This window comes from Rissa tridactyla, chromosome 2, assembly GCF_028500815.1.
Source record: "Rissa tridactyla isolate bRisTri1 chromosome 2, bRisTri1.patW.cur.20221130, whole genome shotgun sequence".
NCBI classification, from domain to species: Eukaryota; Metazoa; Chordata; class Aves; order Charadriiformes; family Laridae; genus Rissa; species Rissa tridactyla.
Window position 1 is genome coordinate 14,635,918 of NC_071467.1, and position 27,624 is coordinate 14,663,541.

Below are 27,624 nucleotides of genomic sequence, written 5' to 3' on the forward strand. Positions count from 1 at the left end.
TACACATCCTGTCCTCATTCCTATAGTAACGAAAGAGCTTTGCTCGGGAGTGCTGGCTTCTCTTCAGTGGTCTTTGTCTTCACTCCTAGGAAACAGTCTGAATGTGTCAGAGGAGTCCCAGTTCCTCAGAACTGCGTCTGGCCAAGGACCTGACCAAATTGGTCTGTAGTATTTCTCTCATTAAAAGCCTGCTTCTTTCCCCCCACAAAAAACAAAGTCATCTGTGAACAGTAACAAAGGATTAATTGTGGAGACTTGGGACTTGGCAGCAGTGCCTATAAATGAAGTGCTTTTTTGGAAGCTACATTGCCTGTCTTACAGATCAAAAAATAAATGCAAAGTATTTCAGTGTGTATCAGTGGATTAATTCATTTGATTGCCACTTCCCTTCCTCTCCTCTTTGTGGGGAGGGGTGCTCCGGAGATTGCAATTTTAATTGCTTGACCGCGGTTTCTAATTAGTCGTGCACCAAAAGGGCATGGATCAGTAATTAGTACTGAATATAAGGATCTCTGAGGTTGAGCTATAGCATCAAATGGATGGGTTTAGACAACTCTCGACTGAAATTACAGTTTATCAGTAAATTGAGTTATAATAACGAAACCATTAGAATTTTTTCTCAGTCCCTGCATGTTGGTTTTTGTGTTTGCAAAGTACATCCTGGTGGGCTTAAAGAATGTAGCATTATTATATAAATATATATTTAGTATTTGTGTATATACTACAGATACGTATGTATTCTGAAGGCATATATATACATGCCTATAGAATAGTTATACATAATTCAAAGTTATATAATGGCGTGCCTTATTTAATGTTATTAAATTTGGGGCGAGGGGGTTAATCCATTAGGTGGTTTCTTTGGCAATATATAAAAACAGTGATCTCTGTAGTCTCTTTCAATAGCTGGATTTGCGCTGTATCCAAAGGGAAATCTAGTGCTTGAGTGTAATGGTCTGAAAACAGAATATTATCCACGTTATTACTTTAATGTCCAATAGTCTGTATCATATTGTTTCTTGTTTTAAAACTTGATGATGGAGGTAAATTGTATAACTTCAGTTATACATTAACGTTGCTGCATTCAAGATTCTCAGATAGTGCAGTGTGGAATAGGAGTATGCCTGTTACACATACTGGTATCAACTTGTTTTTTACTAGGTGGATTAAGAACTGGTTAATGGACAGACTGCAAAATGTAGACATGTGGGGGGGTCACCATAAATTGCCGCGTGTGTAGTAGGGTTACTGGTGCATCGATATAAAACAGAGTGTTCTGCAGTATTTGCATCCTGAGTTTAGAGCTAAATAGGAAATAATTGCTGATAAAACTTATGAATCATCTGAGCAGCATGTGCCTTATTTCAGCTAAATTCATAAACTAGACTTTGGTTGTAGACACGTAATTATGGATGTTGATGGGGCAAATGGAAAACATTGGCTCTGAAATTTAAATAATACAAAAAAATATATAAATGGATCAAGTTCTGCCACCTGTTCCACTCCAATATTCCATTTGTGCATTTATATGTATACATTTGGGGGCTTTTAAAATATGAAGCACATTTGAATATGCAGGAGCCGTAAAGTCTGATTTGTAAAACCCAGCAGATTTCAGCGTGAATCTAGAAAGCTGTGCTTGTATTTAGTGGGAAGTAGGAATTAACTTTTAGAAAACTACTAAAGTCCTTTTTTTTTTTTTTTTTTTTTACCAGAAAAGCTATTCACTTTATATTTTAATCATCCTGTAGAGTTTTGTAGGAAGATGGTGTCGAGCAATTTACCAGTATATTGATGGGCATTTATTCATGTAAGTCTCTGGGGCTGAGCGTCTGTCTCATTTTGAGAGTTAGTAGGAACTAGATGCCTGTGAGTTCAGGAGTTGGCAGGAGTTTTCACAGGACATTTTTCCTCAAGGTAGTTTTCTTGGCTTTTGCTGTGTTTGAGACTCAATTTGTGGAAAGAGCGTTGTGTTTCTGCTCTCTCCTCCTGCTCCTGCTTCCTCTTTCACAGGAGTTTCTGAAACAGTGCAGCTGCCAGCCACAAACTCACCAGCGCGTCGCATGGAAACTTGGCTTCTTGGCACATGGAAGGGACAGCTCTTTTCTTCTGCACCCATCTCTGGGGAATTAAATTCACATTCTGTGTTCTTGCTTAGGTTTAGAGCCAAATTTTTCACTTTAGCTTCCTTCCTCTCCCTGCCCCTCTCTCCTTTCCTTAATGAAAAGATGCTCAGGTCTAATCCATATAGCTGCAGCTGAAAGAGGATGAAAATAGACCAGAGGAAATAGCTACGTTATTGAGACCTGGGCCTTTATTTAGCATCACATTTGCTGGCATGCCGCTGTAACAGAGCTCAAAAGCTGGCTGGATTACTTTTTTCAACAGATTAATTGATAATATCTAATTTTAAAGGGAACAAAATTTTGTTTGCAGTCAAACATGATTTTTACAGCTTCATCTGTTCCTCCCATCTAAGCTAATGACAAAGTCATATTCGTTCAGTGTAAAGAGGAATAGATTCACCACGTCTGTAGGTGTTTAGTCTCTCTGTTCCCAAAGACTATGAGTACATCCAAACTGAGACACCTACTGCTAAAACCAGTATCTCTATGACACTGACTGGAACTGCTTATTTTCAGCATCTTTGAAACTCAGGTAATTTATGGAGTAACCAAGGATGAGCACTGGTGTTGAGAGTTAGGTTTTTAGATAATGGACTCTAGGTAGTTGTCTACAAAAAGATCAAAAAAATCAATCTCAACACCTTTTGCCTTAAATAGTTTCTGTAAGCCTGGTAGAATCCTGTGCCAGCGCTTCCCTGAGCAGGGAAGAAATTAATTTCAAAAACTACTCAGAATAGTACGGGGCAAAGAAAGTATGGGTGTTGGGTAGGACAGCATTTCTGATAAATCACAAATTATCCTTCTGACAGATGGATATCCTGTAAAATACCTGAACACAGAAGTCCTTATAATTGAAGTTAAAAAATTTTTTAAAAAGGAGAGAGAGAGAGCAACAGCAAGCTGTGCACTAAGGTGTTTTAGAGAAAAGATGGCAATAGATGCTCACAGAGCCTGGACTCTAGTTCTGTACAGGCATCTCTCGGTAAAGCTGTGAAGTGCCTTGAAAAAGTGCTGCTGAAATTACTCACCTTATCTGTAGTTTTGTCAGAAACACCGTTTTCTTCTCCATGCCGCTGAATACTTCCCTTGCTTTCACTTTGAACTTAAAAACTGCTTTCCCTAATTTAACCTCCTTCACCACAATGCCCTTTTGCAGTTTACCCATCTTTTTGTTCCTCGGTCATTCCCAGCTTCTTCAGCTGAGCTAACATGATCTGCACCACTTCCTTGAAATCATCTCTCACAGCATTTTAATAACTTCCCTAAATAAGTTCACAGTGCTCCTGCCCTTTCGGTTCGTGTGGTCGCTGTTTGAGTCATGGGTACAATCAAGTGGCACTGGCCAGTCAGGCAGCCACAGCTGTGTACACTGGATATATACATTTAACCAGGGTGCTTAAATGTGAGGTCTTTACTAAGTTGGGCTTCATCGGGTTTGTGAAGGAGAAGGAGACAGTGGCTGGCAGGTTTGCCAAGCACATCAAAAGCAAAAGCAAAAGTGATCTTGATCTGTTTTTCCCAGGGAAAATGTTGCAATATTTGCCTGCATAAAGAGGGGAATATAAAGTATGAGTGTAAAAGAGGTATTGATTTTTGCATTCAAGTAAGATCATTTGGGAATCCTACATTCACTTTTCCTATCGATACTGGAAAAAAGTGTTGGAAGAGGATGAGAAGAGATCTAATCTGACACCTCCACTCTCACAAAACCCTTGAACTCAATTTTATTTCCCCAAGAGAAGGCTAAGAGGTGAACTGCGTTTTGTTTACTCCATATGTGTATGTACAAGTAGATCAGATAAAACTGCTTCCCAGCAAGCAGAAATAGCTGTCAAGATCAGTGACAGGACACTGACAAGCGTGAACCAGAAGCAAGATGTGAGGCTGTAGCACTTGGAGTATCGCTGGAACATTTTAGATAGGGGAATAATAGATTCACTGTCACTTGGTTGAATGTCTTTCCTAAAGACTTCCGTGTACCTCAGCCAGCTTGCGGCTTCTGTACAAAGGAATTGCTGCATGAGGACTTACAGCCTGTCAAATAGAAGTTCTGTGGCTCTCCTGGCCTTACACTAGCTATATGTTCTTATTTCACCTATTCTGTTCTTTTCCCTTGTTTTACTCATTGCACCCTACTGAGATGGGCAGCAGTCAGATCTCCATCTTCGGTATTTGCACAGCTTCCAGTGCTGTGATGCTGGATGAGTAGAAATAATAAACAGCGCTGAGGGCTGGTAGCAGTTCAAAGAAATCACATGGGATGCAACTACCAAATATCCATTTATTTATTACGTTCCTTTTTCTTTTTCTTTTTTTTTTTTTCTATAGTGAAATACATGAGAGAAGCAACCCCCTATGTGAAGAAAGGCTCTCCTGTTTCAGAAATTGGGTGGGAGACGCCTCCCCCCGAGTCTCCCCGCTTGGGTTGTGCCTCTGCTGACCCCCTGTCGCAGCTTTCGCTCTCCATCCACAGAGACAAGAAGACAATACCACTCAAGATGTGCTACGTGACACGCAACATGACAGTGTCGGACCCCGAAAACAGGTGAGCAAAGGATTTGACCAGGACTGGAATTTTGCCATCGCCTTGGACTGTTGTTGATCTTTTCAGCATTGGGGTAGGTGAGGAGGAGCTGGTGATGGGCTCTGACCACACACAGCAACCCAGCGAGGGGCAAGCAAGGACCGGTTTGGGAAAGGCGGGTGGTGGTGTCTGAGCCGTATGGTGCTGGGTTCAGCTTTTGGGTTGTAGTAGAGAAACTCTTCAGTGTGGTAATCCAACATTTTTATTAGAATTAGAATTGCAAGAGTTTGTTTTCATCCTGATTTAGTGTCAGTTTTTGAAGGAAAAGATGCTGTAGACACTAATTGGTTACGTCTTCCAGGCTGGCTTAATCTAATTCCACTAAATTGCATTTTCTCTTCTTTTCTTTTTAAATTAATATTATTTTAAGTATGGCCTGTTTTGTCCATTCAGTTCTGGACACTAAAGTCGAGACTAGGAGACGAGTTCCACTTACAAGGCATTAATGGGGAATTTCTGTGACTTCTTGAATTTTTTCATAACGTTAAAAATAGAATGAGCTTTTAATAGCCCTTATTTATAACATATGTGGAACAGCTGCACCACACCAGCACACTCTCTGATCCCTGCTCTAACAGCTGCTAATAAAAAACGGACCAGTCAAGTCAGACTGATTCTTCCATCCAAATAATGGCCGTATTGTTTTTCTGCAGTGTGCTGCCTTGCCCAGAAGCTGGGTGTAATCCCTTTGATTCTCAGCACTTACGTATAGGCTTAAATAAAAGTTACATTTTAATTTGCAGAGAAGGATAAGGAGAAGAGGGGAGAGCAGAAGGGGGTTTAGGTAGGATGGGTTCCCCTGTAATCTCTTGCTCTGCAATTCAGAAACTTTATCAGTATCTGTGTAATTTTCCTTATTTGTTTTTTTTTTATATTTGTCTGACCTTCTTTTAAGGGTTCTCTGCCCCTCCCCTGCCCCCGCTTTATTATTTAGTATTGCTTGACCTTGCTTCTGCTCTTCGTCTCACCAAGTGGTTACCACCATAGTCAGTGATAACTGACTACTGCAGAAGTGTGATTGTAAAACAGCAATTACTTTAGCAGTCCCTTCTCAAGTTTAAATCAAGATGTTTCTTGATATCAGCCGCTTTTCTTTTTCCACGTCTATCTGTATGGTTTAGGATGTTGAGGTTTGACAGCTCTGGCACCAGCTTGAGAGTTTGTCGTTCTCTCTGCCATGGAGAGTATTTTGAAAATATCCATGCAGGTCAAACATTGTTTGAATCAGAACAATGTAACGATGCTTTACACATGTTGGCTTCATTCTTTCACCATTTTTCCCATTGTGGTTTGTTTTTTTTTTTGACTGTAGTGTAGTTCTCAGCTACTGTCCCTCTCCCGGTCTTCCGTTTTGTTTGAAGGCCAGGAGGACCGACTCAGAGGGACACACACTCATTGCTCGTGATACTTCTCTGATGGAGCTGACTTTTTCGAAGCGTGCTACAAATGTGTGTGTTCTTAGGTGTTACTAGGAATTAATGCGTGGGAGAGTCGTGTTGCTTATTATCATGGTTTTCATTTTGTGTTGCTGTCATTTCCTGTGGAAAGAGTGACTTCTGATTTTTACTGTAGTCCAACACAGTGCAGTGTACAGTCTAAGTGGGATTTTTCCATCCAAGCACACAGTACCTCACCCTCATGCTATTTGCAGTGTGACAGTAGCATCCCATCGATTCACATCTTTACCTATTTCAGGGGTTTTTAACAATTCTGAATACTGGAACTGATTTCCCAGTATTGCTATTACAACGCAGTGACCCTTTCCCACTGGAATATATCCCAAGACAGTAATCAGCTTCCACGAAATAATTTGATCTTCGTTCACGGAAGAGCCCAAACCAAGTCCTTACATGCTTATGACACTTCTGTTTTACAACCCAGTGACCTGACACACATAGATCGTATAACTGATGGTGTCACTTTGCTGGATGGCTTTAGAAGAGTGCTGCTGGCAGGATGCCAAAGCATATCCTGGCCATAAAAGGGCTCCTTTGGGCTATAGCTGAGCTAATTTTTGTCTAAGACCAAGCATGAAGTTTCCAGTGCGGATGTTTCTCCAGTGCAGACTGGAGATCATGTCACAGCAGCGTTGTGGGACCAGGCTGAAGTGGTTCAATGTTCAGCGTGAGCAGACACCTGTGTTAAAAGACCCAGGAGGAAATACCTGCTTATTGGCACTGAAACATCTCCAATTCTTAGAAAGCTGGGGTGACATGTAGGTTTAACAGGCACAGCGGAAGTTACATATCTGGTTTTCCCACTAGAGCTGGTAGCCACAGGATTTCTGCTTCTCCTTGAAGACTGGCCCCAGTTAAGAGATTGCTACATCTGTGTCTACTCTCAGTTTGGTGAGCCTCTTATTTCAGAGCAGGGGTGAAGTCTGGTGCTTTTAAATCCAGTGATTTCTCAGATGTCTCTTTCACCTGACCTGCCCGTGGGTTCACTCTGAAGGAGGTATGGAGTTGTCTTCCCTGATACCTAATTAAAAAAGCTGTAAGATACCAAGGTTAATACAAACCAATGCCAAACTTAGTGTGTAGGACTTTTTTTTTAATAGTACAAGCATGGCAACAGGAGAAAAGATGGAGAGCATCTTAGTGGCATCTATGTCATTCTCCTCTAGACACAGGGGCCATTGTTATATTTTAGGCTGGAAGAAACTGGGTTAAAATAATTACTACTTAAATCTGTTGTTTGCCTGCATTTTCACGGATAAGTGTCCTTCTTGGTGGCAGCACTAAAGGTCGATGTCAGACCTCACAGAGGAGCATCCCCTCCCAGTGCAGGTACATGTGGGAATGGTCACAGCTAGTAATACCAATAAACAATAAATCTTACTGCACTATAAAAAGCTTTTAATCGATTTCTGGTGATAATATTAAGGAATAGGAGAAAGAAAAAAGGGAAATAGGTCTCTGAGGTAAAATTTGTTCTGTTGTTACTTTTAAAGTCTTGGGACATGATACAAAGGTACTTCTGTACACAGCACAGGACACATGACATTCCTGGTAGGAATGAGGCCATGCTGTGCTGCCTGAAAATGTTTTCTTATCCGTTTTTGAAATCACCCTAAAATCCTGCTTGAACTTCATTCAGACAAACCCGGGAATTGTGGGCCTGATCCTGCCATGCGTCTGCAGCTACAGACTTAATCAGCTTCATTACTTTCATGATTTTTTTTTTTTTTTGCATTGGGAAGTACTGATTCACTGAAAGAAGAATTTGCAATATTTATTGCAAAGCTGTTGCTCCCCAAATTGATTCCTTTTGCACACATTCCTTTTTAAATGTTTTTCTTGCATTCTATAATAACACATCAGTAATGCACAGTAGCGGGGTCAGTGAGACTTAGCATTTTGTGCTGTAATTCATGTAACATTGATGGAGAAGTTATGTAAGCATGAAATGTCCCTGTGTGATTCTAAAATGAAATTTCAAAATCTTAAATGTCTAACAAAATCTGATGAATCCATATGTCTTCAATTGGTTACAGTAAGTCATAAAAAGAAAAGTTGAAACTTCTTGAAAATAAAAACTGAGTTTCAACCGGATTTAATACAACACAGTAAAAACCAATCCTCGTGCCAAAAAACTTGAGCCATGAATGCTGATAACAAACATAAGAAGTTAGCAGAAGAGTGTGAAGATGAAATAAAAAGACAAGTGTCTTTAGAAGTCAGGGTGCTGTGACACTAATACAGGACAGCACTGTCCAAAAATGGACTTCTTGAATGTTTTTCTGATGCATTTTCAGCTGTGAGGCCGATTGATTTTTTATATATGTGATGTCTGGAGTGCTAGTAGAAACTCCGTGCCTTTTCATTAAAACTCTATGAAAGATGACCGTGTGTAGTTTGGAACCTGTCAGCACTCCCCGTTTCACTGTTGATCCAAAGCACAACTGTTTTTCTTTAGAAGGACTACAAGACTTGACGCGTTCAGACTTGATGTTAGGAAGCATATCTTTACCCAGAGGGTGGTCAGACACTGGAACAGGCTTCCTAGAGAGGTGGTTAATGCCCCAAGCCTGTCAGTGTTTAAGAGGCATTTGGACAATGCTCTTCACAACGTGCTTTAACTTTTGTCAGCCCTGAAGTGGTCAGGCGGTTGGACTAGGTGATCATTGTAGTCCCTTCCAGCTGAAATAATCCTGTCCTGCCTTATCCTATCCTATCCTATCCTATCCTATCCTATCCTATCCTATCCTATCCTATCCTATCCTATCCTATCCTGTCGTATCCTATCCTAATTCTGTCCTATTCATAGACATTTAGCTCCTGCACCTCTTCAAGCTCATGGTGGTGTAATTTAACGGCGACTGACAGGGCAGGGAGGCAAGTATTAGGCAGCGCAGAAGAGTCTGGACGTCTTGTTCATGAAAGCGTGGGCTGGCTCATGCCTCCACCCTGCCCGTTTCCTGCTTGGTAAACAGGACCATGCTTTGATGTTGCCAGGCACAAGCAGCCACTGGTATGCAAAGCAAAGGCTGGATTCTCCTTGAAGAGCAGCATGGTTTAGTTGTGCAGCTTTGCAGCCTGGGGTTTTTCCCCACTGACAAGGGAGCAGATCCCCTGAGTCACGTACCTGGTGTGGGGCTCACAGAGGGCAGGGCACTGCTGTGGAGGGTGACCATGGTACCGAGAATGAATTACGGCTGCTCTCGTGGAGTGTACGTGCCATTTGTCTTGCTTTTTGCCTCTTAAGAGGTAGTTTGATAACACTGGGTTTAGCCTACAACACTGGTATGGATGGGGTAAGGTACTGGGCGAAGGCTGAGCCCTAGACCCAGGACTAAGAAGGTGATGGACCATTTCCATCACTGTGCTGGCACCACTGCAGCACGCTGGAGCTGTGTCAGCCCTGGGTGGACATCAGCAGTTCTGCGGGCCTTCCTGGGGAGGCGGAAATCTTCCCTTCCGAATGGACAGTACAGATTTATCAGGACTGGCCTCTGGTTTGGGAAGCTTAGGTCTGTTACCATATGTTGTATATGGGCAAAAGACAGAGAAAGAACGTAGGCATGCATGGGGCATAGAACAAAGGCAAAGATACTATAATGGGCGCATTACCAGTACTAAAAATCCCTCTCCACACCCCCCCAAGGAATTTCTGCCTTGCTCCTCGTGCTGTTATTGAGCTGCTCTCTGGCTGTAGACAAAATCTCTGTGAAATGGAGAGATCGTACTTAATTCGCAGTGTTGTTGTGAGATACAGCTTGAGATCCTTGGATGAAAGGCACATAGCACTTAATTATCATTATTGGTACAGACATGTTTTGCTATTTGAACATCAATAAGTCCTTTGAAGAAGTCATTGAACCTGTAAAAGTCAAAGTTCTGATTTGTATCAAGAATTTTTGTTACTGGTTTGTTTTTTTTCCTGGTGGGCTGTGTTTATTATCTGTTTAGATTACTGTTAAACGAGGGAAGAAATCAACAATCCCAACATTAAAGTAAAGCAACTTGAAAGGATGTAATTCAAATCCTGAAAAGAACAAAAACTATGATAATCAGGGTGAAAATCTGGTTGACTCTCCCCTCACCCTTAAACCACCCTGTTGTGCTAGGCTATCGCAGTGTGCACGGTCTGTTATAGAAGGATGTTCTACCACTCTGAAGGCTTTACATCCTTGCCCACACAGTGCAGTGAATTTAAGATCAAGGCAAATGTGGGTTTTAACTGTAGCTCTCAACTATTTTACTGTTATGGATCCAAATCCTCCTTTTGTGTAAAGTTGGATGTTTCTTGTCGTGTTCTTGTTTGTTTATGGTACTGTAACTGCTAATCTGCCCCCAAAATCTGCTCTTTACTGGAAGGGATGAATAAGTAGGCGGCACTTGAGATTTATCTACTGTTCTCTCTTTTCAAGATGAGAGAAGTTAGGTGATTTAGCTAAAAAGGCATTTACGTCGTTCCCTTCAATATCCTGAGGGTAGGAGAAGGAAGAAGTTGGAGTGTGGGCAGAAGAGGGAGAGGAGTGGAGTGATGGGATGGATAAATGGCCAAGCAATGGGGAAGACCTCCTCCTTGACACATTAACATGTCCTCTCTAAGAGCTGCATGGCTGTGGGACCCTCCTTGGTAGCTAGGGTCAATGCATTCTGGGCTTGTCAGAGAAGAGACTTGTAAGATTGCATTTCTTCTCTTTTGGGGCAAATGGTTAACTGCTAGAATTAATAATTGGTTCAGGCTGAGCTGTCTGGTAGTCCTCTATTATCTACATCATCTGCTTTTCAGTCAGCTCTGCAATCGCTGATGCATTTTGGAAGCTGCTATCATCTGTCTTGCTAAGGGGAAGTTTTCGAACCCTGTAGGAACTGGAGCTCTGAAGCCTCTAGGCAGAAATGGTGGCTTTTTTATTTTGTTTTTTTTCATTATTAGGAATACTTCTTTTCAATCATTTGTGAAAATCTCCACCAGACAAACAGGTCATCAGTCTGGGTCATGTGAACTTATGTCCTAGCTTCAGATTCTTCTCAGCCTTCTTGGAAGACACCTCTGTAGGACTGTTCCTTCTGTAAAGAGGAGTGTTTTGGTCTCTCTTGAGTCAAATCACCAGCTAAGCTTTTTGGAAGAAAAAGCCCTCACCAAACAACCCACAGGCCATTTTCTGCAGAGCAACCTCAAGGGTATTCATTTACACAAACACATCAACAAACTAGGTTGAACTTTGGATGTTTACTTATTTTATTTACTTCAGGCTTAATTTTTTTTCTGTTAAATCATGTTAAAATAACTTTCTAATGTCCTAAGGACCTGCTGTAGTCTCTGGGTGACAGTTTGAGAAGTGAATTGCTGGGGAAATGTGCCAGGATTTGGCGACACAGTGGAAACTGCTGACTTTTGCTGAAGGGTATTTGAGATACCAGTGAAGAACTGGATAGTTACGGCATATTGTGACTGACCTTCAATCTGGTGAATCTGGGATTAGTCATGTCTCACTTTCTTGAAAAACAAGTTGCATCCTTTCCCCTGACGTAATGACATAGGGCTTTCTCCCCTCCCCATCCTTCTGGGGTGGACAGGTGAGCTCCTGGCGTTCTTCCCATCTCCAGCACAAATCGAATGGGAATGGGCAAAGCTCCTGCATGCGTTGCTCAAAAAAAGTGTCTGTGCATGCATGCAGATATGTGAGTGCAAATAAAACTTTATGTATGTGTGTGTGTCTATGTGTGAACGGGACCAAATGTGACCTGACAGGAATAAAATGTGTCACAGTGAGTGGGTGGCAAGGAAGGATGTGTGTGGTGTGGAGGTGGCAGTAACCAAGGCTGGCAGAATGCTTTCAGATGGATTTTTGATTAAAAAACCTTTAACCAAAGTCTTTCTTTTCTGTGAAAATATTTAAATAATGAGTTAATGGAGAAAAAGAAGATATGCTGGTGTGTTTTTGTGTTGTATTTTAGTGTTTTTTTCAGCCACTGCTTCATTTAGGGGAGTTTTGAAAAAGTCAAAGAATTTTCATTTTTCCAACCAGCTTCAGCTGTAGAAGATTGAGATGAGGAATAGAAATAAGAGCAGTGTAACTGGAAATGAATCAGGGGAGGGGGAACAAGAAGAAGAAACTGCCTTAAGAAATGCATGGGGAGAAGGGAGGAGAACAAATGAAGAAAAGGTGATGGACAAAGAAGCCAACCAACAAAGTGAAGCCATGAATCAGGAGAGTGAAAAATGAAGCAGTCTTTACTTAATGAACATTTTTGCAAAAAAGAGAAAAATAAAAGCACTGCAGAGATGGAGGAAGACAAATGCGCCAAGAAATGTGTCACAGACTAAAGGGAGAGTGATGTGAGTGCTGCAGGGCAGGACAGAGAGGGGCAAACAGTTAATCATGTTTTATGTGTATCTGTATGTAAAGGTATGTAAGTGTTGACATCCAGACTACCTCTAAATAATGTTGGAGAGCAATTTTAACACCCCGAGATCTGCCAAACAAAGAAAGTTGATATGCAAGGGTTTCAGTTTCCTGTTGTGCTCCTTGTCCCCACAGTCTTTGTGTTACGGCCTGGAGCCAGTGACAACCTCGAGACCCTCTTTCCTGCCTGGCTGTTGTCCTGTGCTCAGTGCTGAGCTTTCCCTCCCTTATCAGTGGGTTTGCAAATTGGATTTCAGTCTTATAGCTCCGATCTGGCCTGACCTGCCGTTAATCAACAAGCGTGATTTTCAGCTGATGTATTCGAAGCTGCTTTCTCCTGCACTTTCTGTAGTCGCTTATATCGCAGCAAATTGCAAATTACAGCCACCGCGGGAGCCTTGCGTGATGGGCTGCCATTGTAGGTGACACAGCTCACTGTTGGTAGGTGCTGTGCTTGGGCTTCAGTGCTTAAGTTTTATGCACAGCCTTTGCTGTTTTAATACCCTGTGGTCACTTCCAGATTTCACATGCATCTCTGCTGATGGAAATTCCTGTTTTCCTGTAGTAGGAATCAGGGAGAGTAAGGAGAGTAATGCTGAAGCTGTTATTTGTTCTCATTGCTTGCATACAGCTTTTCCATTGATCTCTAAATGGGAAGATGAGTTTACTACCAGTAGTGAACGTGCCGGGAGGTGACCCGTGCTGGCTGTCCCTGAAGAGGCCAGCAGCATCTCCAGGAGGCTGGCTCCCAGATGGTGCCCTCTCCCCAGTGCTCAGAGGCCAATAATGAATCCAGAGAGAATTTGTGGGTTTGTTGTCGTGGCTGGTGAACTGTCTGGCTTCTGTTTTGCTTCACTTGGCAACTAATTGGTGATCCCCGGCAATTTTTTGATCATGTAAGAGACATTCAGACAGATACTACTAGATGAGGTGGCCCTGCTGTTTGTCTCTTCCAGTGAGACTTTCTCCCGTGACAGTTCATCAGCAAGACCGAGCTGATCTATCAGCAACCCTGCTCATTTGTCCCCTTTTCATATTAGTCCATGCTCGCGGATCATGTCCCCTTCTTTCCTGTAGGTCCTACTACATACAGTGCTGCCTACCAGCAATGACGACAGCGGTGTTCTTTCTCAGAAGACATCTAATTCTTCTCCAATGATCTCTTATTTATGCAGCAGCATGAGACTCCCCACCCTCGTCTCAATTTGAAGGGGTCATTTACCACCATTAGCAGCTACAGTCAGGTGCTCTTCGCTTAGCCCAGACGCAGCTCCAGCTGCAGAAGGTTTGCTTTGCTGCAGAAGGCGCTTTGGGGTTGGCTGTGGCTTTGCTAGAGATGCAGCTTTTCTGACTGAAACAATTTTTTTTTCCTAGCATTGATACACTTTCCCTCTTGCTGTGAAAGATTTGCATTGGAGAGCTGTGGTCAATGTATTGACCGCACCAATCACAACATCTTCTGCTTTTAAAGTTTCAGGCAGCATCTTTTAAAGGTTAAAGCAAATTCTTACCATGCCTCTGAAATCATTCCTTTTTTTCCTCCCCAAGTAACTGACCCCACTGCTCCTTGAAACAGCACTTTTACCATTGTTTGATGCTGAATCCCCTGTGAAGAAAGCTGGTCTGTGTATTCCTGCGTTCCAAATATTCAGCACTATTACAACCGGAATGTAAAAGAAAAATTCAAGAAGGAAAAAGATAAGAGATCTTTTGGGCAATGCGGGGAAATAATTTTACTTCTTTGTTAAGAAGTGTCCATAGACATTTAAAAACTATTACATGACTCTCAGAGTTGTTCTGGGTAGAGAGGGCAGTGTGTGATGTGCTCTGCAGATCGGTCGGCATCAGCACACAGCGGTGTGAGCAAGTCCGTTGCAGAACCAAATCCTTTCCTTACTTGCACGTGGCACATCTGATATCCCTTTTATTAAAGCCCAGCTGGTGGTAAATAGAAATGAAATCAACTGTGACAGCTCGTTAGTGATATATACACCCTCTGTCTGGACATCAGTCTAGTCCAGCTCCCAAGAAACAAGTAACTACATTGTCTTTTCCACTGTAAGTTGAAAGTCAGCAGGGGATTGTTAATACAGCGGGTACCCTTGTGACAGTGAGGGGTCCAAGAGACTTTCACATAGAAAAATTCCACTTGATTACCAAACAGCACTGGCTTGGTAAAATGCTTTCACCTCCATTTAGGTGCATCAAATGAAGATGCTTCTTCAGTGTGTGCTGGGGAATTCATTGCAAGCCTAACAGTCTCTCTGCAGAATATTTTCCTTGCAGACTAAAACCCAAAGTTTCCATTGCTTAATTTTAATGTATTTTGTTCCTGGTTCATCTCCTGATGCTGCATGTAGAATTGAAAAAGAACCTTAACAGGGTTTTTAACTTATTTTATAACAAAACCTACAACTATTTAAATGTAATCTCTGGTTGTGTTCCTCAAAATCCCTTATGCTGGAAAGGCTCCTGTGTTTGTACACTCAGAAATCAACAAAATTACTTACCACAGTTTCATGTGCAGACAATGATGGAGGAGATGGAATGAGCAGTTTGGCCCTTGCCCCCTTTTAAGTTTGCAGTCAGTGGCAGAGTGTTTTGTTCCTGGCTATGCCTGTGCAAAATCAAAGTAGCATGATGGACTCAAGTAACTCTCACTCCAGCTTATCATTAACTTCAAGGGATTTACTCCACACTTTAATCAGTCACTGAATGCGTAATCTGACCCGAGAAAAGGCACAAAGTGTAAATCAGTGCCTGATTTGGTCCTGAGCCAATGCCGGTGGGAGAAGTGCTTTCAAGAGATTTGATAAAAGGTATTTCTTAGATAATGAACACTCCTACAGAAAGAGGCCTTATCAAATGTGGAATGAGCATGGTCTATCAAACATTTGGTTTCAACTTCTTCTAATCCTTGGCAAAGTAAAAGCTCTGGATGATGCAGCGAGGGAGGGAGTTTTGGCCTCTTGTGTGCAAGGTTACGGCATTTGGAGACCTTGGGTTTTGTGTCACCCCCGTGTTCTGCAGGTGGAGAAGGGGAGGCTGGAAGCACTTCTCGGCTCAGTGGGACTCTTTGAGAAGGAGAGAGAAAATTACTCTTTTATTATAACGTCTGCCAAATGATCTCTGAGAAAATGTGATATCATTCATATGCATTGCCAAGCTGGAGAGATGCCGCGCATCTTGGCAGCCATCTAGAGCTAACATATAATTCCTTTGGGTTGGTATGGGCTTTATCAGAAGCAGCTCCATATGCAGTATTTACATAACTGTGGTGGAGTGTGAGAATAAACACAGCTGTGGCATTGCCCTAAATATTTCAATTCAGTGGGGAATTAAGGGAACTTTATCGCTGAACTGCAGATAAACAGAAGTCACTAAGCGGTGGTCAGTTTAGCCAAGGAACAAATCAAAGCTACAATGGCTGGACTGTTGGAAACATTTAAGTGCTTTAGTGTTGGAGTTTACTAAGGTCACTGGTATTTTTTTGCTTTTTTAAAAATATGGAAATGCCATCAGTCAGCTCTTATACAAAAAGCATCATCCAAATGGACTGGTGAATCAAAGCAGTGTAGGCTGAAAGGCAGAAACGGGAAGACTTTATAGGGACACAAGGTGCTCCGATTGCAGTCGAAGCCCATGGGTTTCCAGGAAGATTATACGTTTCTGTTAGTATCTTCATCCCAACTGACTGCGGAGATGGGAGTCCTGGATCCTGAGCAGAAATCTGTAAGCCCGGTTTCTTAAAGGCCCAGATCTTATAGCAAATAGCCAGTAGCAGAGTTCAGTAAGTTCGTGATTTAGACTTTTGTCCTTGTGGTATGAATAAAAAAGGTGCCCTGCCTAGCAGCTTGCACAGGAACGATGCTTGCAGATGTATTCCTCGGGCTGGACCAGCGGAGCGGATAAAAGGATTCAGCTTCAGACCTGTCAATGCAGCATTTATTCCTGTTTTGAACTCACTTTTGAGAAGTGTGGCAGTATTGTCCAATCTTCCTGTCACTCACCAAAGGGAACGAAATAGACTCTGCAGTTGTTAGTGCATCACCGTCAAACGTTGATGACTGACAAGCAGTCCCCAAAATAGCCCCATTAGAAGTCACTGAGGGATGATATTTTAAGAGTATTTTTGCAAGCATGGCTCAGTATGTGTGTGCGTGTGCGTATGTATGCTAGAATGTATACATTGATATCACAGTAGGATGTGTATATATTAGAATATGCATAGTTTAGAACCACTTAAACAGAATGGTTAAGAGCTAACTAATTGTTCATTGTTTTAGAGGACAGAACTCTTGTAGAAATACTTCAATAGCCACGATCAAGACAAACAAACTTTGATGAAGTCTCAAGGAGCGAAATACTTGTTTGTATGTTAATCCACTTGCTTTAAGTAAGAACTTAAGTGTATTCTAAATTGGAGGGAAGCGACCTGCCGTTTGGAAGTTCGTTCAGTTCTAGATAATTTATTTTTAAAACAAAGCCTGCTACAACTCAAAAAGAAATGACACAAGTTTGCTGCTGTTTCTTTGCAAATGAAAAAGCAGCACATTCTTCTGTGTCTTTGTAGTCCTTGTTCAGGACTTTGTTTACCGCACAGTACGCAGTGACTCTGGAGGTGGGAGTTCCCTTATAAAAACCACAAGCTTTGTGAAGAGCATTGTTTCACGTAATCTATACGGTGTATTAACATTTTTCAAAAACAGCACAATGCTGCTGTGCCGTACAAATATTTTTTTTCTCTTTAAAAGATGTATTAAAATGGGAGTTAGAGTGCAGAAAATACTGAGTGCTGCTCCTGGCTTGTTCCCTGCCTCATCTGGGTTATGCACCTTTCCACTCTCTGGGTGGTGAAACAAGGATGCTGTCACTGACCTCATTTGTAAAATGCTGTGAGATCTCCTGCCAAAAAGCGCTCTGTAAGTAATAAGCAATGTTTCACCAATTACCACAATGTACTTTGAAAATCCAGGCCTGTATAGTTTGTTTCCATTGATAGCTGCCTACAAGAACAAGTCCAAACTCAAGTTCATACGGCAGTGGGGGAGCAGTGTTGCTCATGGGAAGACAGACCAGGGTGTGGTAGCTGTGCATGGTCGTAACCATCATCGGACAGAAATGGCTAAATCATAACCGTCAGGGAGACGGCTTTTTCTCGCAGCTCAGAAAAAAATTGATGTGATTGGGAATGTACCTATCTACAAACATAGTTTTCTTATTCACCAGACCTGCATCATCTGACACGGAATTTTCTTTTCAGTACCTGAAGTTGAATCCTCGGTGCATCCTGGAGCGGCTAAATAAGAGCCTTTATTTTCAGACAGTGCTGAGCTCCAGCAGCTTTACTGAGGAAACATGCGTTATTTTGTTGGCTCAGGGCTTTCTCAAAAATCAACCCACTTTTTAAGCTATCCAAACAGTGATTTAGGACCCTGAACAGTTCGGCTGCTGAGTTTGGAAAATCATGACCTTTTCTATCTTTAGAGCAGTGTCTACGTGGAGACCTCCCCTTCCCAAAATGGACAAACACGAGGTCAGCGGTCCTCGCTCTCCCAGCCCCAAAGAGCAGCGCTGATCGAGTCACCTTCTGTTCTGGATTCTGTTCTGGTTTAACCAATTAATTAAAATCCCTTAATTGTTAGTTAAGCTCCAAATTGCAGGATTTTGTAATTGCATAACAAATATTTGTACTACAATACTTGAACCTCAAACTGAATAAATTCCACTGAACTAATTACTTTTCTGCTACAGAAAGGGGTCGTTGTGTGTCCCAGAGATCAGGCAACAATACACAGGACAGAAGTACGTGCTAAGGCTCAGATCCCAGGTTGAATTCATGTGGGTGACATTCAGGGGCAGTCACTGTATGTGTATAATGAGAAAGCACAACTTTGATACAGAACAGATACAGAATAGAGGGATGGGCAATGACCAGGGCTTGGTTTTATAATGACTACATAAAGATAAACAGACTATTACTTAGTGGGTTATTTAGCAAATGTTTAAGTAAAAGTGGCCCACAAAGCTATAAAGAGCACACAAAGCCATACTAATAACTAATAACTTCGCTGAGAACAGAGCTGAAATAGCTGCAACTGCCTCTCAAAGCATTTTTGTTGTTGTTAGCAAAGGTGTTGGCACACGTCCCATAACCACGACGGACAGGATTCAAGATTCATTTTCTTGAAAGCTGTGTTCGTCTGTGCTTTTCAAACCACAGTGGTGGGATAGAAGCCCACAGGATGGTCTAGTAAGCATGTGTTTTGGAAAAAAAAAATAATCTTTATCCACAGAAGTTTGGAAAACGGTAAAAGATGCCTGCCAGCAGCAATCACGCGGTTGTGGTTAGCACTTCCTTGCTGCTGCTGTTAGCAGGATCTAAATGGAGCATTGAGGACATTGGTAACTCCTGCAGAAGGCCAATTGCGGTGGGCTTCTGGTTGGTGCTTCGTGGTGTCTCTGAAACCACAGGGCAATCCTAAGAAAACTCCTCCATTTGGGATGAGGGTGGTTTTCATTTAGCTCTGTATGTGTAAAATAAGCACATTGAGAAACTCTGGGCATGCTGTGATATCCAGCTAAAGAAGGCAGCAGCTTATCCCCAGCTTCTCCGCAGTCGTCTCCCATGCAGTTCTGAGTGGTTGCCATGTCGGTGGAATGTTAATGCGTGAATGCTTCTCTTCTTGAAACTCCTATTGACATGCTGGATGTGGGGTTGCATCAGCATTGGCAAATCCCTTTCTCAAGGATTTTACCGTAATGTCAGTACAGACCTGGCTTCAGTTATAACTATCCTACTGTATTTGGGTGTTGTAAAGGTAAGTTTTTAGTGCTAGGTCTTGATATTAGTATCCTTCTTTTTAATTCATTGCTAACACTAACCGAGGTAATAAATTTAGCTGCCTAACAGTATCTGAGTGAACATAATGTTTTTCCCCCCCCCCCGTTTTTCTAGACTTATTGAAGTTCATTCACCTGATGCCAAGCACACCGTGGTGCTCAGGAGTAAGGATTCGGCTACAGCCCAGGCCTGGTTCAATGCCATCCACTCCAGCGTCAATGAGCTCATCCCCAGGGTGATTGCAGAGGTCAGAGACCAGCTGGGTAAAACAGGGATTGCTGGAAGTCGAGAGATTAGGCACCTAGGTTGGCTTGCAGAAAAGGTAATGAAAACATTTTCATTTCTAAGTGCTCTCTTTCTCGCTTGCTCTTTCTTCCTGAATTCAGCCTCCTCTGGAAGTGGAGAGGCTAAATGAGGTTCTGGGGTTTGATTTAGCTTTCCGTGAAGACCTTTCTTTCCTAAATGTACCAATTTTTGTGCTTTAAAAAAAAACCAAAACAAAACAAAGAACAGCCCCAAAACCTAGAAGGTTCCCTGAGTCTTTGCTTCTGTATGACAATTAGCAAGGACTTTCCTGGGAAATGAAGAGTTTCATGATCTCTCAAGTTCAGGCATCGAACATGAGTCACAAAACCTGACAACAGCCTCCAGCTCCCCTGCTATTATGTCTCCTGTTCACATACATGAGATGTCACCTTCCCAATCCCAGCCTGGGAAGTAACCAGTTACTTGGTTTTTGATCCACCCCTCTGCTGTGCCTGGGAGCTTGTTCTCTAATTGTAATCCTGTGTTTGAGCTGATCTTTGTAGAAGGCTAAGCTTTCAATTGTAACTCTTACCCTGTGTCTTGCACAGTTTGAGTCTCAACGTATTTTACGCCACAGGGGAAAGCTGGTGTTCAGTTTGAAAGTAGTTTGGGATCTATTGACCTGTGGAAAGTCAACCCAGGAATGCACAGGGATGGTATCAGTATGAGATGATTTGATTTCAAATCAGTAGTCTCAGAATTTGGTTTAGGCACTGTACCAATTGATAAGTGTGGATTTGCTAAGGTAACAGCATTGGAATTGTGCCTAGAAATAACCTCCCGTCCCGATGTTGCCTGGGTGGCCATTCAGAGCATGGTTGCCTCTGCAGCTGGGGTGTGTAGGGTATGTACATGCTGCCCTTTCAACCTCTGCATCCAAACAGGTATGGAAAGCTGACTGCGATTGTCCTGAAAAAAATACTGTACGTTTTTGCTCCATCTGGGATTTTGTAGATGAAAATACGGGAGCCGCAGCTGCAGGTGCCGTATTTCTATCTAGCGTGCTTTAAGAAGGCACAGCATTAATTTTTAGCAAAACGTGGGTCGGTCCACGCCACTTTTAGCGAGAAAAAGACTGCAAAACCTTTCGGGCAGAATTTGTATGTTTTCCTGTCCCTCCCCCTGCAGAGTGGGGAGGACAGCACAACTCTGTGGCTTAGTGCTGTAGAAAATGTAAAAACTGGGGCAAATAATTTGGGGTTAAAACACCAAAGCATTGGTAAGTAAATTTTAACAGTATTAAATGGTACAGCTGTGGGGTCTTTAATCTTTTTTTTTCCCTTTTGTATCTGTTTCTATAAATTTATGAAAAGCTGAATATTAGAAGCTTTTTCTATTGCAAAATACTGTCCTCTAAAAGGGTAACTGCTCTGTAGCAGATCATATAGATCAGGTCATTGTAAGTGGACACATGGCATGCTTCTGGTTTATGAACTTCCTCTCCTTACAGTTAACACACAATATCCCATTCACACACTTCTTTCTCCTCTTTTTTTTGCCTTATGGACTGAGATCTTATTTCATGCTGCTCATTATGGACCAGTTCAAGCTCCTGCTGAATTTAGTGGTGAAACTTGTGTTGCCTTTAATAGGGCCAGGCTGCGGCTCTGTGCACGTTCCAGTGTATTTACAGTGTCTGTCATCAAGAATCAGCCTTGAGAGATTTGCAGTGACATTGTTACCCAAAAGTCAACATGTTTTTTTCACTAAACTAACCATCCAGAGCTGCGCAACAGTTACGGGGTGAGGTCAAAAATTCCCAGCTTCTTATGTTGGAGACGTGTTGAAAAGTAGAGAAAATTGCTACGTATGGTAAAAAGCAATGTGAAATTGCTTTTATTTTGTTACTGAACTGTGGGCTGTAAAGCCTGGGTGAAAGAAAGATAACCTGCAGGGTGGAAGAGGAAGGTATATATGCAAACTGTATATGTACTGTTTCAGAGGAGGTGTTCAAGGCAGCTAGGTGAGGTGCTGACCACTGGGTATTTCCTAGATGCCCCTTGTGCAAAACCTGGGTTTGCCAGTGGGAAGAGATTAAATTCTGCAGTGATTTTTGGAAGCACACCGGGAATACCAGCTTTCTTCTCCTGGGGTGAACTTCCCTACCACATCCACTGCTGGTTGGTTTCTAAATGTTGGAGTTTAGAAAGGGACCGCCTTAGAAAGGGACCTCATACGAAATAAAACATGTGCCTTGCATTCCTCCTAATATTACCATTAATTTTTTTCTCTGTGATATTTTCTGCATATCTTGCTATTTTTCCATGGACTGCAGTGGGAAGAAATCTGAACTCCGTTTTGAAAAGCATCTCAGACTAACTTTTAAGACAGCTTTTATGTCATTGCACTGTTACTTATATAGCATATCGTTACAGTGAATTCTCAGCAAAATGGAATGATGCTAAGTGAGATGAATTCCTCTGCTTGTTTGGGGAATGCAAAATGTAATCCCATAGAAGTTTCACTGTAATTTGCTGTGATTACTCTCTGCTTTCATTAAGCTATTTCCTGGTTTGACATTTTTTATATGTCTCTGCTCTAAACTTAGCTCTAAACGTCAACCTTTATGGTACTACAAAAATAGATTCATTATCGGAGCCTCCCTCAGGTGGGTACCATTAAAATAAATGGTAGGTTATCTAAGGTACCATGCAATTGCATGCTAACAGGATTCTTCCACCTTCGCTGAACTTCCCTGTGAAGACAGCCCTAAATTTCTGGTCTTCAGCATGAAACATCCATCTTGGAGGTCCACCATCAGGTCTCTGGCTGTGCCCCGGGGTGGGCAGTGAGGGTCCGTCGGCAGGTAAAGCAAAGAGCTCTGCATCACTTTAAGAAAGCAAACAATCACTGTGGCATTATTATAGGTAAGGAGAAAAACAGCCAGAAGCAATCATTAGAGATGCCATATTCCCTCTTTTATTAAAGCACTACCCTTGTCCTGACCTTGACTGTATGGCAAGGGTTTCTGAAGCCAGCCAAGGATTACAGAGTTACATTAGTCACCAGTGCACTAAAACTTTTGTGTAACTAAGAGACACGTCAAGTACCAGTTTGTAATGAAATGTGTGTGCTCCCCATTACCTTTTCTTTCTTGTATTTGTCTTTTCACTTCAGCAATCCCTGTGCGATTAACAAGCGTGCTGAGTGGGAGGGAACATAGGGGTTTTAATCTTTCCAGGTCTTTCCTTTTATTAATGCTCCCTGTAAAGATAATTTTAGTGACCAAAGACAAAAAAAAAGTTAGTCATGACATCTTAACTGAGGAGCTTTTCCATGGGTGTGTTAATTGCCCCTCTTCTTTCCAGGAATCCTTTCAGTCCTTGTAGAAATGTCATTTCCACCTCTCTTTTCCCCTGCTTTTTTGTAGTTCTGCACATCCTGTGTGGCTTGTAGAGGAGCTGAAACAGGCATCACTGCTTTTCTTCTCACGTTTATCCACCGACCACTGAGTTCCTTTGTGAGGAGCAAACTCGGCTCTAGTGCTGGAGAGCTAAAACACTGAGGAAATGGTAGCTTACTTTATCACTTCATAATGTCTATTCCAATAGACCGGAATATCATTGGCAAAAGCTTTATCTACATTTTTTGCCTCTTTAATGCAAACACAAAAAGGTGTTCTGGCAAAAGTGGTTTTGCAAAGGTAGCTTTTGCCAATTCAGCAGTCGCCACACAAGCAAAAGCCTGACCGGTTTCAGGGGGAGCTGAAGCTGTAGCAAGGAGCCAGGCTTGTAGCTGGGTCGGTTAAAAAAGAAAAACTAAATGAAACCCTGAGCTCTGCGTCTCTCCCTGTCCTCACTCTGCCAGTGACAGTGGAGTTCGAATGTAGGCTTGGAGGAAAGAAAAAGCACTTCTGCAGCCAGAGACTGTTCTCCTTTCTGGATGTCAAATGTCTTACAGGCAGTGGGCTTCTTAAAATTATCACAAAGCTCCTTTGAGAAACTTAAAAATAGGAGTTGCTGCAAGTTGTCTTTTATAATGTTAATATTTGAAGCTGCAGGAAAAGTGTCCTTATGGGCTTTTCTCATTAGACCTTAACCCCAACGCTTGGTTCCTGTTCACGTCGCTCTGCTGCGCCGGGCAGGGGCGTCGCTGCTCCCACAGATCTGATGTGGGGATCAGAGGGGAGAAAACACCTGATATTGGAAGGAAATAACCAAAGCGGCACAGTGAATTGGAGTTGTTTTTCAGCTCCTGACACTATCTCCGAAATGAGAAGTGTGTTAATATATTACAAGCTGTTCAGTCTCCTCAAACCCTAGATAACCATATCATTGTGTTAGAGCCGAAGTGCGAGGCATGGCACAGCAGAGTGATCTTCTTCAGTATCAAACTGTATATTGCAGTATTATATTTATCTTCCTGCTCTCGCTCTAATTCAGAGGAGGCAGTGATAACAGCAAGGTTGTGAGCCGTGCAAGCTGTCCAAACAAGATTTAGGCAAATGACATGAGAGTGTATGTGAGGGTTTTTTTTCCCCAGTATGAAATTAAAACATTTCTGTTTTACCATTTCCTTCGGAAGTATGTTCACTGGTTAACAGAACAAGTAGACAGCAACAGAGACACATTGTTATTCTCATCACAGATAAATGAGTTTTCAAAGAATGGGAGAGTAGCTTCAGTCTTAAAATTTTATATAGTTTCCAAATTGTAAAAGCAAGCTTAAAATGGCTTTGCATGAGAAAACCACCACCCCATCACATTTGTTAAAACATTTTGCCTTTATTTAACATTGTGAATATCTGATTTTAACCACCTTCCCATGAAGCACAGCAGCTGCCAGGCAACGTTTTCAAACCTCCAGCACGGCCGTGTCCACGGTTGGGGCTGCCGCCGTCCCCCTCAGCTCTCCCAGCTCTTCCATGGTGGTGGTGGTGGTGGCAGTGCTTCTCTGACCCTGAGCCAGATCAGATAGTCATGCTGGTAGAAAACTCGATACTTTTGGGTGGGGTAGCATTAGCTTTCTGCAGGTTTTATGACAAATGGAAATCCCAGCGCAAGAGAAGCAGGGAGAGCCTGTGGCAGAGGGGCAGGGACTTGGAAACAGGGCTGCCTCGTTAGGCAATGTATAACTCTTCCTCTGGGCTAGCTGCCTCATCAGGCTGCATGGACTGAACCCGTGGCACGTTCAGGAATAAAATTCAGGTTGTAGTGATCCCTAGGTCTGTGTTCTGGCCCTGGAAAGTACCTGTGTGTGCTTAGGCTGAAACTGCAGTGAGTTTTGCGTTGTACTGTGTCTTAACCCCCAGTGCAAATCAGCCTATGGTTGTTAGAAACATGGGTGTTTGCTAAGAAAGCTATTACTCAGATTTCTGATTTCTTTGCAATGAAATTACTTTCCTGTAGGGTGGTCTCCTTTGCAATTTCTAGTATCTAGAGGGTGGGGTGTGTTTTGTTCTTTTGTTTCAGTCTCTGTTTTCTCTAGTAATTACCTATGCACATTTGGAAATGCTACCCATCTATAATGCCCAGGAAGAAGAGCAAGGCGATTTGGTCTTGGCCTCCTGTTTTGAGTGGTTAGAGAAGGACCTGATTTCTCCTAATGATAATATACAGCTGGTCATAATCTTAAAATTGATCTGACCTTTTGGAGATTACACATACCTCAAATCAGAAAATCTTCTGCATATATTAAATTAGAAATTGTACTTTCAAATCCCAGCTTATTACTTGCTGTGGAGCACTTACATCCAAATGAAGAGTCCTGCTTTTGCCCTGTGTCACTTAACCTTGCGGCTTATTAATTCTGGAACTTACTTGTTTGCTTTGTAAAACACCACAACAGAGTGCTTAATTACATTAACAGTCTTCATTATCTGGGATAACGATCAGCCTGTTCTTAGGAAAGACGTAAACCTGAAATAGCATGAAGAGTAATTTCCTCTCTCAGCTTCAGCAAGGTTCCTCCACAGGCTGCTTTTATTCAGCAGTAACATTGTTCTCTTCTTGCTTTAGGTGCCTTCAGTAAATGGATATATTAAGGGAAACGGGCTGAAAACAGCCGTTTCATTCACTCTACTGTTCTAAAGGCTTTGCTAGTCTTTATTCTTATATTTAACACATGTGCTATTTCTTCCCATGCCAATGAAGGCCGAGCAAATGATAAATCTAAGTCAAGCAGAAGTGCTCAGTGCGAGGGGATTGGAAAAAAGAGTAAGTGTAAATAAATAATGAAAAATTACAGGAATATGATGGCAAATGCATGAAGGACCTGAGCTCGAAAGTCTGTATTTCTGGGGTACAGTTTGGTTGTTGTAGTGAAGGAAACCCCCTCTATCAGATAATTACGGAGCACAGATTAATAGTGAGTGAGCGCCATTGTGCCTGTGGAAGTCTTCAGGTGTTAAATTATTCTTGCAGACATTGAGCTGAAGTGTGAAGTTGTGTAAACGGGTATGAATGTGTAAAAGTGTAAATGGGCCCTGCACGTCCCCTTGCCCTTCCCACAAGGATTGTGTTAGTTCTGGCCAGATCCCAGCGGAGGTAGTCACACCCTGCCTGCTCTCCCTCAGTTTTGATCTAACCATCCTAACTGTCTTAATTTTTTTAATAAAAATACAGCATGTTGTTATTGCTGTTCCTGTGAGCACTAGGAATGACAAGAAAGTCCTTTTTTAATGTCATCCTGCCATGGAGTTTTATTCAAGTTCTCTCTTCCTGCATCAGGAGGAATTATGAGCCGGGAGACGTGACTCCTGCTCTGGCAGCTCTGCCTGTGCGGGCTGGGGGGGACACGGAGCACAGGTGGGATCCATGTGGTGGCCCGTGGCTCTCTGGCGAGAGGGACCTCTGCAGATGTCCTGCCAACAAACCCGGGGCAGGGTTGGAGAGGGGAAATGATGGGCTTGGAAGAAGGAGAGGATGCTGAAAGGAAACAGGGGGGTTTGCTGGCCCCCCCCCCCGGGGCGTAGGAGCTGTTTCTCTGAGTTCCTCTGCAGGGGCTGTGGGAGCACGTCCCAGCACGGTCCTGAGCACCAGCTGCTTTGCTCAGCGCAGCTGCCGTGGCATGGATGCCTAACTCTTTTTTATACATAACCCGAACCTGAACTGCTGCTCGCCTGGGCTGGGATGGATTTTGCTGGACAAGGAACTTTCTAGATTTTGGTAGATGAGGGATTTTCCTCCTAAATTTTCAGGATGTTGGGCCTCTCTCCATCTTTCGCCTCGGCAGCTGCAGTTGGTTCTGTCCAAAAGGGTCCACCTCCCCTTCCTCACGTGCTGGGTCAGCTCACCTTTTGGGGCTTTGCAGGTTTGAAAGCCCATGTTTGAACGTATTTGCAGTCAAGTTCAGTTGGAAAAAAAAAGGCAGGAAAGATACAGGTATGATGTGAAGGAAGGCTTTGATCCCCTTCCTTCAGAAGCAGGTGAAAGGCCTCCTTTTTTCTCTCAGCCTTTGACAGTAAATATTGCAAGAAAGACAGTGGAGAAATTTGAGACAGTGATGCTCCTTGTTTTTCAAATGTGATTTAAATGCAACATGAGCCTCTCCCGAATAAAACACATGTTGCATAAGGAAGCAGAGACCTCTACTAAATCCATATCCAGCCCTGCCATCAGTGGGGAACGGAGGGTTCCCTTCCCAATTATTTTAAGCACTTAAGCACCAAAAAATGGTCTCCTCCTGCCCTGATGTGTTTCTGCCTCCTTCCGCTGGTGCAGCCAAGGTGTCAGCAGTGGCGGGGTAGGAAAGCTGTGGGATGCAGGGTGGGAGAAAGCAGACCAGCACGTTGGTTGGGGAAGGTGTGGCGCTCATCCCTGGCATTTGGAGATGCTGTGGAGTGGTTAATCCAGGGCGCGGAGGCCTCTGTTAAGGCAATGCTTTGGGTCAAACTCAGCTGAAACATAGAGCGAGGCAAATGCAGACTGAGCAGTAGGAAAGCTCTGAGCATCCCCCCCATCAACCGCAC

The 27,624-nt window shown here is 42.7% G+C and overlaps 1 protein-coding gene across 1 annotated transcript in view; it reads left to right on the top strand.

Annotated features, from left to right (window-relative positions):
• Window positions 1-27,624, top strand: part of SNTB1 (syntrophin beta 1) — a 115,231-nt gene that overhangs the window by 54,210 nt on the left and 33,397 nt on the right. Inside the window, exons 2-3 of the mRNA XM_054193318.1 lie at window positions 4,455-4,671; window positions 19,524-19,731. Of these exons, the coding sequence (XP_054049293.1) occupies window positions 4,455-4,671; window positions 19,524-19,731 (425 nt within the window). The remainder of the gene's footprint in view (window positions 1-4,454; window positions 4,672-19,523; window positions 19,732-27,624) is intronic.